Source organism: Periplaneta americana, chromosome 8 (genome assembly GCF_040183065.1).
Source record: "Periplaneta americana isolate PAMFEO1 chromosome 8, P.americana_PAMFEO1_priV1, whole genome shotgun sequence".
NCBI classification, from domain to species: Eukaryota; Metazoa; Arthropoda; class Insecta; order Blattodea; family Blattidae; genus Periplaneta; species Periplaneta americana.
The window spans coordinates 159,814,568-159,836,648 of record NC_091124.1 but is presented as its reverse complement, the minus strand read 5'-3'; the positions used below and the strand labels follow the sequence as shown (position 1 = coordinate 159,836,648).

At 34.2% G+C, this 22,081-nt stretch overlaps 1 protein-coding gene across 1 annotated transcript in view; it reads left to right on the top strand.

The window, feature by feature from the left end:
* Window positions 1-20,918: 20,918 nt before the first annotated feature.
* The window catches only part of LOC138705198 (uncharacterized), a 47,311-nt gene continuing 46,148 nt past the window's right edge, over window positions 20,919-22,081 (top strand). Inside the window, exon 1 of the mRNA XM_069833941.1 lies at window positions 20,919-21,045. Coding sequence (XP_069690042.1) covers window positions 20,988-21,045 — 58 coding nt within the window. The 5' untranslated portion in view covers window positions 20,919-20,987. The remainder of the gene's footprint in view (window positions 21,046-22,081) is intronic.

Genomic DNA, 22,081 nt, shown 5'->3' with positions numbered 1-22,081 from the left:
TACCCGATGTCCGATACTACCCGACTCTCCCTAATTTTGAATCGTTTTCGTTGTTCCTTTGAATTGTGACGAGCCCTATAAATGATCTTTGAAAGTTTAATCTAAATGTGATCAAACCCCGAAATATACTGCGGTTTGTTGAATCTTCTGATTCGGCAAGTCCTCGCATCGCTAATTCACAGAATTTCACACATTTAATTATTTAATATAGACCATATCTATTTTTAGAAACATTTTCATTTTGATTCTGAATGTTAATCCAATACGCATAATCAAGCTGTGTTAGGATATTTTAATATCTCTAGCAGTGACAAATCTGTTTGACTTGAAATGAGTTTTCGAATTTTCATGTTTTTTAGTTTTTAAATCTCAAATTAACTAAATCCTTCGCTCCGGTCATGCTCCATGTATTTTCTCCTCGAAACAGAATATCCGAGTGGGGGAGAAAGAGGGATGAAGTTACAGGAAAATGGAGAAAGTTACACAACACAGAACTGCAGGCATTGTATTCTTCACCTGACATAATTACGAACATTAAATCCAGACGTTTGAGATGGGCAGGGCATGTAGCACATATGGGCGAATCTAGAAATGCCTATAGATTATTAGTTGGGAGGCCGGAGGAAAAAAGACCTTTGGGGAGGCCAAGACGTAGATGGGAAGATAATATTAAAATGGATTTGAGGGAGGTGGGATATGATAATAGAGACTGGATTAATCTTGCTTAGGATAGGGACCTATGGCGGGCTTATTTGAGGGCGGCAATGAACCTCCGGGTTCCTTAAAAGCAAGTAAGTAAGTAAGTCTAAAATTTATATTATTCTATAATGAAATATATTTTTAAAATGAACCCTAACCTCGACAATATCGTCGTAATGGAGACTGAAATTAAAAATCTGAAACAGAAATCAGTTCCTGTTTGTAATCCATTATTTATTGAAACGAAACATTTTTCAGCAGCCTTTTATTGCCCTCCATATATGAATAATCCGTCTGCCATTTGTTCTTTTTTATTTTTCTCACATATGCATTAAATTTCTCTAATACGTGTAAGAGTAGGCAAATGTAATTTTCTACCCATTCATTTTTATTTCTATTTCATATAATACAATGGAAGGAATAAAAATTTCACAGCAGAAGCTATCACGACTTCCTAAATAATATAAATCAAAGTGATCCGAAATCGAAGATTACTAAAATGTTACTTTCGTCTACTAGGTCGTGCCTCAGCGCGATTATCTAGTTCAGGAAACAGGATTAAGGTCCTGATCGCCATCGGGACGGTGATACACTACAACCACGATCGCGATTAGTGACTAATCTTATAGTGGTGACAGACTACAGTCTCTAATCGCGATTACCATCATCGCGATTAGCTCCGATCGCGATTACCGAAAATGTGGTGACACAGTATATAGTCACGCTTGGTCCCGTCTGGTCAACAGCTAAATTACTACAGAGAAAACAATTTTTTCTATGTAAATACGTATATGTTTCTTTCTCTTCTGGACAACACCTTAAGTTCATACTTTCTTTTGATGTTTATTCATTGTTTTTTTTTTCATGCAGCTTGATATGGGAATTTATTTGTTAAAATTTTTATATGCTTTACAATGTAAACTGATGGAATTTACATCATTACTATTTATAGTATTTTGAAAAGAGATTTTGTAACCTATAAACTTTATATCATCCTGCCAAAAATTTATATTATTTTGTAATAAACATATTTTTAAAATCAACCCTAACCTCAACGACAGCTTCGTAATGGAGACTGAAATTGAAAATCTGGAAAAGAAACCAGTTTCAGTTTCTAATCCATTATTTATTGAAATGAAACATCTTTCAGCAACCTTATATTGCTCTCTATAGGGTAAACTAGGGTCTGTTGGAAAGTCGGGCATGTTGGACACTCTGTACTTTAACGTGTTACCTCGCCACTTGTGGGCACCGCATTCTGCTAGAAGTCAATGACGGAAGTAGCCCCACTCGTGGCTACTTCCGTCATTGACTTCTAGCAGAATGTGGTGCCCACAAGTGGCGAGGTAACACGTTAAAGTACAGAGTGTCCAACATGCCCGACTGTCCAACAGACCCTAGTTTACCCTACATATGAAATATGAATAATTCGTCTGTCATTTGTTAATACATTTCTTTTTACTTTTCTCACATCTGCATTAAATTTCTTACTACGTCTAATAGTAGCCAAATTCAATTTCTAGCCATTCATTTTCGTTTCTATTTCATACTAGCCGTACCCTTGCGCTCCGCTGCACCCGTTAGAAATAAATATAAAGTAATTACATAATTAAAATAGGACGTTTGATCCAGAGAACATTCGTGTTTGTTAGAAGGATAAATCGTTTAATATGTTACTTAATTGAAATTGTATTTAAATAATTAAATTGCGATCATTTTGGTCCAGAGACCACTCATTTGGTGCAATGACAGTTCCTTTAACACATTTCTTATTTGTTATTACACGCAATAGTTAAATGAAGATTGACATATAATTTAGTTTTAATGTGTAAACTTTATATTACTTGCTATATGGTTCCATTGAATTATGGTAATAACTTAATTTTAACCCTTGTTTTCTACGTCTTCAGTAAATAGCGCTTGGCCCACTATGGTTCTGAAACCTTCAAATAACTTAAATAGTGATACAGCATAAACAGTGATATGTAATTATATTTCTTTCTTTCAAAAATGTAAGAATTCACGATCTCCTATGTACCATTGCCATGGAATGAATAAATGTGTTTTTTCTTCCTACTCAAAAATTTTATATTTTGCACATGGGAATTACTGCAGGAACAACAACGCTACAATCTGAGGCGGCGGTGAAAATGTAGTGTATTGTTATTTTAAAAGTCTATCAGACCTACAAAATTTTGCATAGAATAAAACTTATCGGAAATCATTTTTAAAGAAACTCTTGTTATGTAACATTTTTCACAAAAAACCAATAATAAGCGAGATATTTCGATTTAATTCAGGTCCCGTTAAATGAAGTATTTTGAATGTCATATATCCTAAAATCTAAATTACAACGAACTTAATTTATATTTCAATTTTCATCGAAATCCGTTCAGCCATTATCGCGTGAAAAGGTAACAAACATCCAAGCAGACAGACATCCAAAAAAAATGTCAAAAAAGCGATTTTCGGTCTCAGGATGAATAATTATACATGTTAACACAAATTATTTTTGGAAAAGCGAAAATGACCAGAAAATTTTCGGCTACATATTTATTATTAGTATATATTATATTATATTATATTATATTATATTATATTATATTATATTATATTATATTATATTATATTATATTATATAAAAAGTGCATTGATAACGGATGTACTCCGATAAGAAAGTTTTTAATTTGTTGTGGGGGCTCTTGAATCCCAGAAGCAACAACTTTTACAACAGCGCAACATAATCTGCTTGGCTCATTACCCAATTTTTTTGTATTGCATTTATTGCATATATAGTCTATTTTGTGTATTTTAACACGATTCGATTGAGCATAGTTAAAATTTGAATTATAAAATAATGGATTGCTAAGCTAACGTACTATTACTGCATACTAAATCAATACACTCTCGTTGTTCGTTAATTCTCTGAGATTAAAATGAGTGTGTACATAAATATTATTTTAAGAAATACAGAAAACGAATGTACAAAAAAGCCTATCAAATTTTCTGTGCATAGGAAGCTATTTTAATCTTACCTGTCCTCGATTTACTAAGAAGTTACTGTAATAACATTATAGCAGTATCTCCATCTAGAGAAACTACACTTTCCAATGGTGAAATAATAATTAATTATACAAATCGGTTAATTTAGCTTCCGATATTACTTCATACAAACACAGAAACATTGTCTGTAGGCTAAGTTTAATAGCTTTCGATTGTTGCTGTCCAAGGCCCCTTTTTCGATTGTTGTTGTCCAAGGCCCCTTATAGACGAAGTCATTTGTTATTTCATTGCACCGTCTTAGATGGCGTTATTTTAATTTTAAAACTCATTTATATCATTAAATATCAGTCCTATCAAAATTTTATAAAGAATACAACTTATCGGAAATCATTTTTAAAGAAACTTTTGTTATGTAACTTTTTCACAAAAATCAATAATAAGCGAGATATTTCGATTTATTTAATTCAGGCCCCCTTATAACCCCCTTTTAAATAAAGTATTTTGAATGCCATATAGCCTAAAATATAAGTTACAACGAACTTAATTTATATTCCAATTTTCATATAAATCGGTTCAGCCATTATCGCGTGAAAAGGTAACAAACATATAGACAGACATACAAACAAAAATTTCAAAAAAGCCATTTTCGGTTTCAGGGTGGTTAATTATATATGTTAGGACCAATTATTTTTGGAAAATCGAAAATTACCAGAAAAATTTCGGCTACAGATTTATTAGGCTATTGGTATAGATAATACAAAGGAAGGGGTAACAAAATTCCACAGCAGAAGCTATCACGACGTCCTAAATAATATAATATATATAATATATAATATATATAATATATTTGATAGATAATCGCGCTGAGGCACGGCCCAATGGACGAAAGTAACATTTTGGTAATCTTTGGTTTCGAATCACCTTGATTTATATTATTTAGGAAGTCGTAATAGCTTCTGCTGTGGAATTTTGTTACCCCTTCCATTATATTATATGAAATAGATACGAAAATGAATGGCTAGAAATTGAATTTGGCTGCTATTAGACGTAGTGAAGAAATTTAATGCAGATGTGAGAAAAGTAAAAAGAAATGTATTAACAAATGATAGACGAATTATTCATATTTCATATATATAGAGAGCAATAGAAGGCTGCTGAAAGATGTTTCAATTCAATAAATAATGGATTACAAACTGAAACTAGTTTCTTTTCCAGATTTTCAATTTCAGTCTCCATTACGACGCTAACGTTGAGGTTAGGGTTGTTTTTAAAAATATGTTTATTACAAAATAATATAAATTTTTGGCATGATGATATAAAGTTTATATGTTATAAAATTTCTTTTCAAATAATATAAATAGTAATGATATAAATTGTATCAATTTACATTGTAAAGCATATAAAAATTTTAACAAATAAATTCCCATATCAAGCTGCAAGAAAAAAAAAAAAACAATGAACAAACATCAAAAGAAAGTATGAACTTAAGGTGTTGTCCAGAAGGGAAACAAACATATGCGTATTTACATAGAGAAAATTGTTTCTCCTATGGTAATTCAGCTGTTGACCAGACGGGACCAAGCGTGACTATACAGGGTGATTCATTATTACGTGTAAATACTTTGTGTGTGTAATGTAGAGGTGAAACTAAGACTAAAACGTTCTATACAACTTTTTCTCAAAACCTTTAATTCCAGAGTTAACGCCATTTTGCTTGGAACTTGCGCTCCCAAACAAAGAAAGGATAACACACCAAATGTAAACTAATTATCACTTTCGTACAGGACTGCTCAGGATATGGGTTTAGCGACTTTGGTTATTTTGTACTGAAGTCCAAATGCACTGTACGAAAGTGATAATTAGTTTACATTTGGTGTGTTATCCTTTCTTTGTTTGGGAGCGCAAGTTCCAAGCAAAATGGCGTTAACTCTGGAATTAAAGGTTTTGAGAAAAAGTTGTATAGAACGTTTTAGTCTTAGTTTCACCTCTACAATACACACACAAAGTATTTACACGCAATAATGAATCACCCTGTATAATGTTTATTTATTTATTTATTTAAATTCAAATATACAGAATAAAGAAATATAATTACAAAACAAACTAACAGAAATACAAATAAAATAATACAAGCAATATAAAAAGAAGAAAACAGTAATATTAACAAAATTTGAGACCGAATGAGCAGCGCTCGTGCTCGGTCGCAGTTCAGATATAATATTAAAATAAAAAATAATAATAATATAAATAAATAAGTAAAATAAAATAGGAACTAAAATATAATTACAGCGGCAATGGAATTATATAATATAATATTAAAACTAGAGAAGAATAATATCGCACGTGAAAAGTAGGACTAATATATATTTCAAAATTATAGAATACAAATATAATATAGGTTGATTAATTCATACACATAGGCTATAAATTTATTTAATCAAATTGAAGATATTAACACGTTTCTAATTTTCTTGTTATATGTTAGTGGGTTACATGTTAGAAGTTCTGGGTGTAATTTAGTTAAAGCATTGTACAACCGAGGGCCAAAATTTATGCTATGCTTTAGACCAGCATATATATATATATATATATATATATATATATATATATATATATATATATATATTAGTGCAGAGGGAGGCCACTAGAGGGAACCCAAGAGATGGAGCTTAATCTGAGACGATTCTAACCGGCGTCGGGGTTGTATCCGGCGTGGCTTAGTGGATAAAGCATCAGCACGTAGAGCTGAAAACCCGGGTTCAAATCCCGGCGCCGGAGAGAATTTTTCTCCGTTCCATCACTCTTTCATTTAGACCAGCAGATGTGAGACATTTAGGTTCTACTAATGTTGAATTAATATTTCGTCTTGTGTCATAATTGTGTGTCTGTAATAAAAAATTATTACGATTTTTATGATAAAATTTTAACAGCGTATACTTATAAATTTGTTCAATATTAAATACATTAAATTCAGAATAAATTAATTTAGTTGGATAATCGAAACGTTTCTTCAAACAAATTTTAATTATTCATTTTTGTAGTAAATGTGTCACCACATTTTCGGTAATCGCGATCGGAGATAATCGCGATTAGTGACTGTAGTCTGTCACCAGTATTACAGTCGGCCGGGTTTGGTTTGCACGCGCCAACAATGGATGTGAAGGCCAGCCTGGTGACTATGATACCACAACGGAGGACACCGAGCTCAATTCTTTTGTTCTTTTTATTGGGTTATGTAACTCGCTCTATCAATTGTAAGGTTATCAAGCGTGGACGCAATTAGTGACAGCCCTATGAGGTTAAGATCGCCGCTAGATAGTAGGATAATCTCCTCGTAAGCAGGGAAACCCAGCCAGGTATCAGTCCATGGGGGCCCGAAATCTCGTTTCGAGAGACCATTTTCTCCACGCACGCCGATTATATTACCAGAGTTTTCAAGTTGATATGTCAGGAAACTACGCCAAATAAAACCTAACATTCATTATCTCCTTGTGGAGTGATGGATACCTTCCTTCCTTTCTTCGTAATGTTTCGCCTCCTCCTACCACACACTTTAAAATCAAGTGCGATGTACGGGAGGGTATTATGTTTTTCCCAATACTGTACAGGCGCACACTGCAGGCTCCCTGGTAATGTGGTCAGAACGGCACAGAGCCCTAGCTAGGACTACACAGGACAAAGAATAAACAGCCGGTCCGTGGATGGGACATTAATATTAGTTCCACTTTTTTCCATTTTGTTTTTCTTAAGAGTATGCGGTACTGAGTTCTGATGAAACATTTCAATTCTTACCATTTTTCAGTTTAACCACCAAAAAATAATTTTCCCATGCTAAATAACTGTGCAAAGGTTAATTTGATTATTCCAATAGTAGAGACATAAATATCAATTCTTTTAACTTCCGACACTTACTTCGGGGTCGTTTTTCATCCCACATCACATTTTACTCTTAATATCTACATCAATATGCTGTGAAACGTTCTTGTAACCTAGATATCTTATCCATAATTATTTTAGTTTCATTTACAATTATGATTATTATTTCATAATTATATATATTCATTTTTATTTTTTCAGTTTATTGTTTGGGGTCGTGGATGAGACCAGCTATAGAACACGTCTTTATTTTGTAGTTAGATTTATTTTGAATTTAAACTTTAAATAAATTTTTTACATTTATTGACAAAAATAAACATATTCTTGAATTACTCCAACTGAAATATTACGCAATGCCATTGTTATAACGTAATTTTAGGATTACAAATATTCAGTTACAACCAGAGAGTTGATGACAAAGCAACACACGATTTCACTCATCGTAAATGATTTTGTAAGGCTAGAAGAGAGATATACGTAGTCTGGAACAAGAGCTACAGGATATTACAAACAGGATCACGATAAAATTAGGTCCACAGGCGATGGGTAAATTGTTGTAGATTCAAGAGCAATTGTATTTGTAAAATAAGGTTCTTGTACTTTCTACTGCATCAGGTGATGAGATTAAATTAATTAATTGTCTAAATATAATAATTAGCAGAATTTATCCGATAATGTATGTATTTATTAACACTACAATTGGGTATACACCCGGTGGCAGTGATATATAATATACAATAATATCATTATAATTATACAATAATTACAGCAATAAAAGAAAAAAAAATAAACCTAAATTTATTTCTAACTATAAATAAATAGATGCAATAAACCTAGGACTATAAATAAAAACTATATAATAACGCCTAACAATAAGCAAAAGTAAACCTAACTTATAAGTACTTCTGTTTCACCCAACTATTACCAATTTAAGTAATTACGTATCACCTTAATTAATTACAAATCAACTTAATTACATATCAACTTAATTACATATCACCTTAATTTATTTACGTATCAACTAAATTACATATCATCTTAATTAATTACATATCAACTTAATTAATTACATGACACAACTTAAATAATTACACTGCACCTACAATTACATTTTCAGTATAATCTTCTCAACCTTTCCTTAAATGTATTGATTTTGAGAGGACCACCCTGAAAGATTGCCGCAGGTAAGCTGTTCCAGTCTACTATTGTGCGGTTAACAAAGGAAAATTTTGCCACGTCCGTTCTTTGTTTTCTACATTTAAACTTCATAATATGATCTGCCCTGCCTAAGTATGATGGTGTTGCTAACCTAGCATTGATGTCGGTCCGTGCTTTGTGTCCCATTTGTGCCTTAAACAATGCGGTGAGTCTGGTTTTTCGTCGCCTTGTTTTGAGAGATTCCCACCCTAAGTCTTTTACTATCTCTCCACCACGTCCCTTTCCCATTTTGACCTTACCTTTTATATTTTATTTGAAGGAAAGTAAAAGCGTTCTTTGGTAACTGAAGAAATAGAAACAGAGATATAGAATAAATAGTCCGCCATTAAACTAATTACATTAATTAATTGTTTAAACATAATGAGTAACTCCAGGTGCAATAAAAACTTCAAATTTGCTTATATATATATATATATACATATATATATATAATGCATAAACCTATAAAATACAGTCCACACGTATGGAGTAACGGCTAGTGCGTCAGGCGAAACCAGGTGGCCCGGGTTCGAATCCTGGTCGAGACAAGTTATCTGGTTGAGGTTATTTCCGAGGTTTTCCCTCAACCCATTATGACAAATGGTGGGTAACTATTGGTGCTGGACCCAGGACTCATTTCATCGGCATTATCACCTTCACTTCACTCAGACGCTAAATAACCTGAGATGTTGATACTTCGTTGTAAAATAACTCACTATAAATTGCTCTAATTGTTTACAATGAACATGCTTGTGGTCAAAAAAGACCCCAGATAGCTAAGTACAATGAAATTCTGAGGTTGTTAAGATGCGAGGGTAAAAGGGATAAACTAACCTGACCGTCAGATATTTACCTTTAATGCTGTTTCCCTCATAAGTTTTTATTTTTACATTTTTATTGTAGGAAATTACATTTCTCAAAAACTTAGTACTGTACGATCATGCAATGACATTTTATTGCATGTTTTAAACACTGTGCTCTATAGGAACGTGTGCTAGTTTTGTACTTTGAAATATAAAGCCAGTATAATTTTTATGCACGGTTTTAAGAAAGAATTTCTTCCAAACCACAAATGATAACAAAAAATAAATATGGTGAAGAATGGGTATGACGAAGAAAAATTCTCTCTGGCACCTGGATACGATCCCTGGTTTCTAACTCTACGTGTTGACGATTTATCCACTAAGCCAAACGGAATTAAAATCCCGATGCCGGATTGAATGCTTCTCAGTTTTAGTTCTACCTCTCTGATCCCCTTTGGTGGCCTACCCTCGCGTACTGTGTCACAGGATATGTGACAGTGGCACAATGTCCAACACTATGTACAGAGGTGCACCCATTAAGAGCGACTAAGTGGTCGGGGTCGGAACATGGGGCTGTCTTGAATCACAAAGTTATTACTTACGCTTATCTTAATACTATGATGTACCGAAGTACCTAATATGATATTTCCGTGTAGGAATTCTGCAATACCATACGACGAAGAATGTGTAGGACGGAGAAAAATTCTCTCCGGCACCGGCATTCCAACCCGGGGTTCAGCTGTAGGTGCTGAATCGGTGTGGCTTAGTGGATAAAGCGAAAGGACGTAGAGCTGAAAACTCAGGTTCGAATCCCGGTGCCGGAGAGAATTTTTCTCCATTCTACCCATTCTTCACTATATGGTAATACAGAATTCCTGCACGGAAATAGCCAACGTGCTTCGGCACATCACAGTAATATAGAAAATATATACGCAATTCCATTACTCAATTTTATTATACAGCTACTTGTTAAACTATGAAAGTACAGGGACATCATTTTATTTTTACTAACATTTTTAATATTAACCTGTCTATACCTTTAGAGAACCGGAAACACCGCTTGCTCCCCCCTCCAAGACTGGAGTTCGATGATACTGGCGTAAAACACAAATCACTCTACTAGGTATAGGAAGGAAGAAAAGTAGTTCATCCATTTACGTAAACTAGGAAATATCGCGATTTTGAGTTTGATAATTTTCATTAGGTTTTTCTTTAATCAAAGTACAGTATTGTATTAAGAATCAGTGTTTTTACTCACGAAGTGAGTTATCCATGCGAACGTATTCATTATGCAGTGTATATTATACTGTCTACAGCACATTAGCGTACAATATAGAGAAAGAAGTTAAATTGAAAAATAATCATAATATGAATATTTAAACACAATTTTGAAAATGGTGGCCGTTCATTTCGATACAGGCTTCAGTTCTTTTGTGCATATTATCGCACTATAGACTATTGCATCTAATTCCAATTGCCAGTTTCGTCCTTTGTACTAGTAACTCATGTTGAAATAATTCTGTACCTACTCTACGTACTGTAAATTCAATCTTCACTTCTGCCCGACCCGAAAATATAAAATTACTCAGACATGCTATCTACTGTCCTTGCAAGTGGTTATGCCGCAGGATTATAGAAAGGGAGGAAATCACATGACAGTTAATTACTTAACGAGGCCCTTTTATTTAAGTTAAATTAAACAGCTGTATAATATTACGTAAACTCCCAATTCCTAAGAGAAATTAATGTTTTCAGAAAAGAGCTAAGACAGCCCAGCTATTACAGAGAGGCGAGCAGAAGCAGGTGGGGGAAATCGGGATGCGACGTAGGCAAAAGGACAGTACCTGTGTGAAAATATGATTCAATATTGAAAGCTCTTTCGTCACTGGAAAACGCGAACATATTTCTGGAACGTACTATACTCAGTAACTCAGTACTGCTTACTATCTGCGGTCTTGGTTCTGTGTGGAGTTGGAACTTCCTTAGTAGAAGGGGTGGGAGTGAAGTACATTCAAAAACTCAGGTACAATAAAAATTGAAGTAAAAATAAAATAATGTCCCTGTAGAAAAAAATCTTCATTCATTAATTCATTCATATGCAATCTGATTTATGGGTAAGATATGCATTTTTTCTATTTAACTTTTAAGGCCCAAATTTACAAACAAAAATATACATCTGAAAATTTCAACATCAACTAATCTCAATGAAAGGAATAAAATTACTGTTTCCAATATCACTGAAATCACGTTTAAAATTCAGAAGCTCATATCCTGCATTTCTATTACCCAAAATTGGTTACTTAATACTCTCGTCTTTAAAGTGGCGTTAACTATTAATATTTATACACAAACGTCAAAATGTCGATGCCTGTTCAATATTACTACTATCCGCAATGTACTTCCATTTTCTGAGGAATCAAGAGATTGCCTAGATTTAGCTTTTTGATTAAATACAGTTATGTCAAATTCCTTTGAGGTAATATTAAACACGAAAAATGATCGTTGCAAATTATTTTAAGTTTCAGTAAATAAAACAGCGTCATCACCATCACGAAAAGAAAGACTCCTTTTTCCCCATGGAGCACCATTCCACTTTTCGTGATTGCAAAATGACAACCATAGGCAGCCTAAATAGAATAAATCGCCTCAATTTTCAGCACTGTCAAACATTGCTGATTACTTGTTCCATGTTTGCGTTTTGTTTATCTGTATTCAAGATTGGGACATATCAGCGTACAAGGTAAACAGAAAAAAAATACTACGTAGTTAATGCTGCTATCACATGCGTGATAATTTTCATTGTTACATAATTTATAAAACGAAGGACGAATACATTGTATTGGTTATCTGCTTTTGACTACGCGTGTTACAATTCCGCCTTTAGGATAGCTCAAGGCAATTGAACTGATACTACACTCGCGAAAAAAAGAGAAATATAGCGTCCTCAAAATTAAACAATATCTCCCTCAAATGGCCTGGATTTAGGGAAAAGATAAATTTTACTTTACTTGCCATTACATCAGAGTTTCACAACTTCGTCGTTAAAATATCCCTCTGTTCTTACTTACAGGGAGACTCCACACACAATCATGAAAATGTTCCAAAAAAATGTATCGGCTATTTCACTTCTTTAGAAGTATATTTTCACACCCCAAAATGGATTTAGTTCAATTCTAATTACAAATATGTTATTTTTTAATCAGTCTGTAAGGGGGCGTGGCATTTAATGAGCAGTCAAATGCAATTTTCATCAAATAATTCTTTTTTACAAACTTCTGAACACAAGTGCAATAACTTCTTGATCTAAAGTTGGCTCCCTGAAGTCATTGATGTATGTAGCAGGTGAGAATATTACTCTAAATTCACATAAAATATTCATTTTACTTTCAAATCCATTTTTCCGTAAGTATATTTTTCATGATTCAACACCAACTTTTTTACGCCGAATATTAATCAATCTGGATGAAATTATTCCTGAAAGTATTTATAAGATAGCTGCATGTTTCTATGCATTTATTTTGTGAGAAAAGGTAGCAGTTCATCTTATTAATATGTTTAATGAATTATATCTATACTAATAATAAATCCGTAGCCGAAATTTTTCTGGTAATTTTCGATTTTCCAAAAATAATTAGTCCTAACATATATAATTAACCACCCTGAAACCGAAAATCGCTTTTTTGAAATTTTTGTTTGTCTGTCTGTCTGTATGTTTGTTACCTTTTCACGCGATAATGCCTGAACGGATTTCGATAAAAACTGGAATATAAATTAAGTTCGTTGTAACTTCGATTTTAGGCTATATGGCTTTCAAAATACTTCATTTAACGGGACCTGAATTAAATCGAAATATCTCGCTTATTATTGGTTTTTTGTGAAAAATGTTACATAACAAAAGTTTCTTTAAATATGATTTCCGATAAGTTTTATTCCTTGACAAATTTTGATAGGACTGATATTTAATGAGATAAATGAGTTTTAAAATTAAAATAATTGTCATCTAAGGCCGTGTAATGAATTAAAAAACAAATGACTTCGTCTATAAGGGGCCTTGGACAGCAACAATCGAAAGCTATGAAAGATAGCCTACAGGGAATGTTTCTGTGTTTGTATGAAGTAATATCGGAAGCTAAATTAACCGATTTGTATAATTAATTATTATTTCACCATTGGAAAGTGTAGTTTCTCTAGCTGGACATAATGCTATAATGTTATTACAGTAACTTCTGATATAATATAATATAATATAATATAATATAATATAATATAATATAATATAATATAATATAATATAATATAATATAATGTAATATAATATAATTTAAGTTATTTGAAGGGTTCAGAACCATAGTGGGCCAAGCGCCATTTACTGAATACGTAGAAAATAAGGGTTAAAATTAAGTTATTACCATAATTCAATGGAAACCTATAACAAGTAAAATAAAATATACACATTAAATCTAAATGATATGTCAATCTTCATTAAGCTATGGTTGCATGTAATAAAAATTAAGAAACATATTAAAGGAATTGTCATTGCACCAAATGAGTGTCTCTGGACCAAAATGATCGCATTTTAATTATTTGGATGCAATTTAAATTAAGTAACATATTAAACGATTTATCCTTCTATCAAACACGAATGTTCTCTGGATCAAACGTCCTATTTTAATTATGTAATTACTTTATATTTATTTCTAACGGGTGCAGCGGAGCGCATGGGTACGGCTAGTAAAAAATAAAAGTTTCAAAATAAAAAAAAATTAAGTGAAAAATGAGATATTTCATAAGATGAATGCAAATAAATGTTTCTCTGTGACTTGTGAATGTAACCGCAGAAAAGGAAGTTTAAAAATTGGCATGATCTACTAAAAACTTGGGTTTGAAAATATTTCTAAAGTAAACAGAAAAAATTTAAAGTCAAAAGTAAAGAACATTTGGAAGTTCAAAACTTGGATTTTGTTAGTCCTTTACATAGTAATAAACATGCTCTCAAAATTTGAATTATAAATCATGATTAAAAGAAAAGTTATCATTTTTAGTGGTGTGTCCTCTTAAAGGAAAAATAATTGTATCTTAAAGACATCACATAGCCTAACTTCTTTACAGTTCAGCTCCCTTTTTAGCCAGTCTTCTAACGACGTTATATCAACTGCGAAATCGTGTAGCATGAGTGGAATTGGTGATGACGACATGGTACTCGTATTTCGCGACATGAGGGTGAAGCTTCACGTTGACACTTGGCACATACACTGTGTTCCAAGGGTCATGGTTGGATTTCAGAGGAATTTATTTGTTAATGAATAGAGGTGGAAATGCCATATTGGTCCCAGATGAGAATAAAAATCTTTAAGTTTCTCGTCTGTAAGTTTGAGGCACTGACACGGTACCGATCGAACAAATGCATTAATATTTATTGTACCAATTAATTATAGGCCTACAAGATGTATGTCCAAAGAAATGGGTAATGTGTTTTGTGGCTGGAAAAATTTGAATCTGTGACTCGTGTACGAAGTGAATTTCGTCGCGTATTTAACGAAGAGCCATCACAAGAGAATAACATTCGCCGTTGCGATACTGTTAAAACAAACCGGAAACCTATTGGAGAAAAAGCGTACTAGAAGACCATCCATAAAAGAAGAAACGGTAGAAGTCATCCGAAGGAAATTTGTCCAAAGTCCAAAAGAGAAAAAAATGAGTACAAATGTGTCACGTGCGACGATCAAGAAACCACATGTTTTCGATGTTAAGATCGTGCAGTCTCGGTGCAAAGAATGTTTCAAGCATAGCAACATACTGCTCGACAATCGATGGACGCCGTTAGCCAATTATTTGGAAGGCGCGTCATGTTACCTAACGGTGACATTCCATCATGGCCTGCGAGTTCCCCCGATCTCAGTATTTGCGATTTCTTCCTGTGGGGACATTTTATAAGCAATGTTTTTCCGCACACGACCTGCAAACATCGCTGAACTAAAATAAAGGATTGAAGAAGAAATCACTGGCATTCCTCGAGACATGATGCAACGAGCATTCCAGAGTTTTCACACCAGGCTATCAGAATGTGTACGCTGCATTGGACCACACCTTTCCGATGTCATATTCAAGATGTAACATGACAAGTGACATTTTGTAATGATGGCAACATAAAATGGCATATTATCTATATGTACTTCCATCAGTAAATGAGCCGGTCAGAGCAGAAGTCAAGAATGGGTAGCGGGGGTTAAAATAAACATTCTGTAAAATACAGCGCAAAGTGGCAATTAATATTCAATTTATTTGAACTATTAGTAATCAGTGGATAGCAAGAAGGCCATATTAATTGCTATTTTGCGCTGTATTTTACAGAATTTTTACTTTGAACCTGATTACTCAATTTTGACTTACACCACTTTTGCTCTGAACGGCTCAAATAATGTTTCTACCGTGTTTATTCGTGACATTTACGTACATTCAAAATTTCCCGTTTTCCTGCGCCACTCTGTATTATAAAGAGATCACGAGTTGACACTACAGAGAGCATTAGAGGTGTACATGAACTGTGCTTAATCTCAAATCAATACAATGTACAAATTTCTACTTACTTACTTACAAATCGCTTTTAGAGAATCCGGAGGTTTATTGTCCTCCTCACATAAACTCGCCATTGATTCATAACTTGAGCAAGATTAACTCAGTATAAGCATCATACCCCACATCCCTCAAATCCATGTTAATATTATCCTCCCATCTACGGCTCAGTCTCCCTAAAGATCTTTTTCCTCAGGTCTTCCAAATAACTGTATATGCATTTCCGGATTCACCCATACCTGCTACATGCCCATCTCAAACGTTTGGATTTAATGTTCCTAATTATGTTAGGTGAAGAATGCAATGCGTGTTGTTCTGTGTTGTGTAACTTTCTCCATTCTTCTATAACTTCATCCCTCTTAGCATTTTATTCTCGAACTTCCTTAACCTCCGTTCCTCTCTCAAAGTGACAATCCAAATTTCACAATATACAGAAGTACCGGTAATATATCTGCAGTGCTTGGGAAGAGTGACAAAAGTCAGTTTCCACAAACCTTTTTTGATAATTTATTGACAACTTACACTGGTTTATATCGATTTGATTTTTTTTCTGTATGAATTATTGTAATGGGAGAAATACTTATGTATTTTTTTCCAAGCGAGCAGACGTTCCATAAATTGTCAATAAATTATCAAAAAAGGTTTGTGGAAACTGACTTACGTCACCGTTTTATAAATTCAAACTTTGGGTTCTTTTAAAGCAGACTAGATGATAAAAATCTTCTGAATCTAATAATAGCAGGCATTTCTCATATTTATTCTGCGTTTAATTTCCTCTCGAATGTCATTTATTTTTGTTACTGTTGTTCCAAGATATTTGAATTTTTCACCTCTTCAATTTCAATTTATATATTTCCATTTCGTACTATGTTCTGCTCACGAGTCATACTCATATACTTTGTTTTTTGTGGGATTTACTTCCAAACCTATCTCATTATTTGCTTCAAGTAAAATCCCCCCCGCCCCCCAATAATACAAAAGTAATGGCAATCTGGGGAACAAACCATCTATACTAATAATAAATCTGTAGCCGAAATTTTTCTGGTAATTTTCGATTTTACAAAAATAATTGGTCTAATATATGTAATTAACCACCCTGAAACCGAAAATCGCTTGTTTGAAATTTTTGTTTGAATGTCTGTCTGTCTGTCTGTCTGTATGTTTGTTACCTTTTCACGCGATAATGGCTGAACGGATTTCGATGAAAATTGGAATATGAATTAAGTTCGTTGTAACTTAGATTTTAGGCTATATGGCTTTCAAAATACATTATTTAAAAGAGGGATTATAAGGGGGCCTGAATTAAATAAATCGATATATCTCGCTTATTATTGATTTTTGTGAAAAATGTTACATAACAAAAGTTTCTTTAAAAATGATTTCTGATAAGTTTTATTCTTTGAAAATTTTGATAGGACCGATATTTAATGAGATAAATGAGTTTTAAAATTAAAATAACTGCCATCTAAGGCGGTGTATTGAAATAACAAATGACTTCGTCTGTAAGGGGCCTTGACACAACAATCGAAAGCTATGAAAGATAGCCTACAGACAATGTTTCTGTGTTTTATGAAGTAATATCGGAATCTAAATTAACCGATTTGTATAATTAATTATTATTTCATCATTGGAAAGTGTAGTTTCTCTGGATGGACATAATGCTATAATGTTATTACAGTAACTTGTGAGTGAATTGAGGACAGGTGAGATTAAAATAGTTTCTTATGCACAGAAAACTTGATAGGTTATTCTGTATATTCATTTCCTGTATTTCTGAAACTAATGTTTATGAACATATTCATTTTTATCTCAGAGAATTAACGAATAACGAGAGTGTATTGATTTAGTATGCAGTAATACTACGTTAGCTTAGCAATCCATTATTTTATAATTCAAATTTTAACTATGCTCAATTGAATCCTGTTAAAATACATAAAATATATATGCAATAAATGCAATGCAAAAAAATTGGGTAATGAGCCAAGCAGATTACGTTGCGCTGTTGTAAAAGCTGTTCCTCCTGAGATTCAAGAGCTCCCACAACAAATTAAAAACTTTCTAATTCGAGTACATCCGTTATCAACACACTTTTTACATAATATAATATAATATAATATAATATAATATAATATAATATAATATAATATAATATAATATAATATAATATAATATAATATAATATAATACAATATAATACAATATAATATAAACATAATAATAAATCTATAGCCAAAACTTTTCTTTTAATTTTCGCGTTTCCAAAAATAATTGGTAATAACAATTAAGAAACATGTTAAAGGAATTGTCATTGCACCAAATGAGTGGTCTCTGGATCAAAATGATCGCGTTTTAATATTTTAAATGCAATTTAAATTAAGTAACATATTAAACGATTTATCCTTCTATCAAACACGAATGTTCCCTGGATCAAATGTCCAATTTTAATTATGTAATTACTTTATATTTATTTCTAACGGGTGCACCGGAGCGCACGGGTACGGCTAGTTTAAAATATAGTATTACAAATAATCGAATTACAAACTAAATGGATCCCTTCGGTTGACCTTGGTTGCACTCTCTTCCACGTACACTCCAGATACATAGAAAATGAATTGGTCATATTCCAACGACAATGAAAACAATGCTTATCACGAAAGTGAGGCGAGAAACTGTGTTAACATTTTACAAATTATTGGCAATTCCAACACCTCTGGATCAGAGTCGTGGACATTTACGAATAAAAGAAAATAAGACTCAGAGATAAGGTTTGTAAGGCCTCTGACAAAACAGAGGCTAATGGACCATAACAAGTAATATTGCATTCGAAATCGTAATTACTGTCCACACAGTAAACACGTACGGAAGCAATTAAGTAATCACCTCAGATGAATGGCTCCCGATGGAACTCCACCAAATCTCTTAAATTAACAGAACGACAGAAGGATGGCCCTGAAAACGATGGAAGGAGAAATTTCTTCGTCATAGCTTAGATAAAACTGACCGAGAACTCTAATCCACAAATCTATTGATGGTAACTAAATGATCCATTCATTCATAGTTTTCTGCCCAGAGGCACGAGTTTCACTGCAAACCCGGCAAACGCCAATCTTTCCTATTTTCTACCTTCATTTCTGTCTCCGCATATGATCCATATATCTTAATGTCGTCTATCACCTGATATCTTCTTCTGCCGCGAACTCTTCTCCCGTTCATCATTTCTTCCAGTGCATCCTTCAGCAAGCAGTTTCTTCTTAGCCAGTGACCCAGCCAATTCCTTTTTCTCTTCCTTATCAGTTTCAGCATCATTCTTTCGTCACCGAATCTTTCCAAAACAGCTTCGTTTCTTATTCTGTCTGTCCATTTCACACGCTACATTCTTCTCCATATCCATATTTCAATTGCTTCTAATCGCTTGTCTTTACTTTGTCGTAATGTCCATGCTTCTGCATCACACAATGCCACGCTCCACACAAAACACTTCATTAGCCTCTTCCTTACTTAATTTTCCGGACGTCTGCAGAAGATGTTCCTTTTCCTATTAAAAGCACACCTTGCCATTGCTATCCTCCTTTTGACTTCCAAGAAGCACTTCATGTTACTGCTTATTGGAAAGATCACGCCATGTTTGTAGTTTTTCTTGGGATATATCAATACGATATCTTCCCGTTGCTTTCCGCACACCACTCTATCGTTCACATCTTAAAAGACCGCAGGAGGTACCAGCTGTAGCTGAGAGTGGATTTGACTAACTAGACCCTCCGAACTTCACCGAAATTCACAGCAGGGATTAAATATCCGTTCCATCAGAGTTTTTGACCCGCTCAGAGATCGGGAAATCCCAAATAACATTAGCCTATTATGGTTTCCAATTTCTGAATTATGATCACCCCATATATACTACTCGAGCTAAATAACAGCTGTGGGCTAAGTGAGATGATGATAAATGCAAACAAGACGACAATCGTGGTCATAGGCAGAAAAATAAAGAAGGTAAACTTGTGAATTCTAAATGAGGCAGTACAACAAGTGGACAGCTCCAAATACTTGGGATATATACTATAAGCAGTAACATGAGCTGCTGCCAAGAAGTTAAAAAGAGGATAGCAATGGCAAAGGAAGCTTTTAATAGAAAAAGGAGTATCTTCTGCTGACCTCTGGAAAAATAACTAAGGGGCGGACTAATTATCTGCTTTGTGTGGAGTGTAGCATTGTATGGGGCAGAAAAATAGACATTACGACGATGTGAAGAGAAGCAACTAGAATCATTTTCAATGTGGATATGGAGAAGAATGGAGAGTGAGAAATGAACATACACAATAAGAACGAAGCTATGTTGGAAAGAGTGGGTGAAGAAAGACTGATGCTGAAACTGATTGGGAAGAAAAAAGAAATTGGCTGGGTCACTGACTAAGAAGAAACTGCCTACTGAAGGATGTACTGGAAGGAATGGTGAACGGGAGAAGAGTTCGGGGCAGATGAAGCTATCAAACAATAAACAATATTAAGATACATGGATCATAAACGGAGACCAAGAGGAAGGCAAAAAATAGGAAAGAGTGGAGAATGCTGGGTTTGCAGTGAAAGACATGCACTTGGGCAGAACACTACGAATGAATTACTCCATAATTACAAATGGACGCATAGCACGCCATATTATAATGAAACAAATGTGTCGTGTATTATATAATCTACTTCCATTACTATGAGCTTATCATAGTAAACTACGTAATTCAACGTTATCGGTCTGCAGACCGTATAAAAGAAGTCGGTGGAGCTCTTCGTTTTCACCGTGACGGCGTACCATTCACAGCAGAGCAGTTGCCTTACAACAAGACAATGAGAACATCACTGTTGATCTTCGTCCTCGCTGCATTCGTGTCCATCGTCTTGTTTGGTAAGTTCCACACTTCAATGCCCGGTTCACTGTTACCGACACCAAATCTTCCACATTTCGCTCCCTGGTGCACGAAATTATAAATATAAAAATTCGTTGCACTTATGCCCTTCGAATAGGCCTACTTCGTCTGATTCCCGCCCTTCGCTTTTTGAAGACATATTCCCTTCCCAGTTCTTTGTTCATTTTCCCTTCCTTTCTTCATTTCCATTTCTTGATTATCATCATTCTTGATTATGCAAATCTAGTCTTTCAGGTGAAGCTTCCTGTAAAGCAGATTTGAATAATTTCAAGGGAAAAATTGTTCCGGGCCGCATATCAAATCCCGGGACCTCTGGTTGAACGTACCATCGCTCTACCACTGAGCTACCCGGGAACTCCACCCGACACCGTCTCAAGTTTTCCCTTTATATCCACACAACTCGCGTGGGCTGACGAAACGCCAGAGACCCACATCGAGTGCACACAACCTCTGTGTGACTTGGAATTGTGGTTTTCTGTTAACGTACACAGTAACGTATATATTATGCAAATCTAGTCTTTCAGGTGAAGTTTTCTGTAAAGCAGATTTGAATAATTTGAGTTCCCGGGTAGCTCAGTGGTAGAGCGCTGGTACGTTCAACCAGAGGTCCCGGGATCTATACCCGGCCCCGGAACAATTTTTCCCTTGAAATTATTCAAATCTGCTTTACAGGAAGCTTCACCTGAAACACTAGATTTGCATAATATATACGTCACTGTGTACGTTAACAGAAAACCACAATTCCAAGTCACACAGAGATTGTGTGCACTCGGTCTCTGGCGTTTCGTCAGCCCACGCGAGTTATGTGGATATAAAGGGAAAAGTTGAGACGTGTCGGGTGGAGTTCCCGGGTAGCTCAGTGGTAGAGCGCTGGTACGTTCAACCAGAGGTCCCGGGATCTATACCCGGCCCCGGAACAATTTTCCTTTGAAATTATTCAAATCTGCTTTACAGGAAGCTTCACCTGAAAGACTAGATTTGCATAATATATACGTCACTGTGTACGTTAACAGA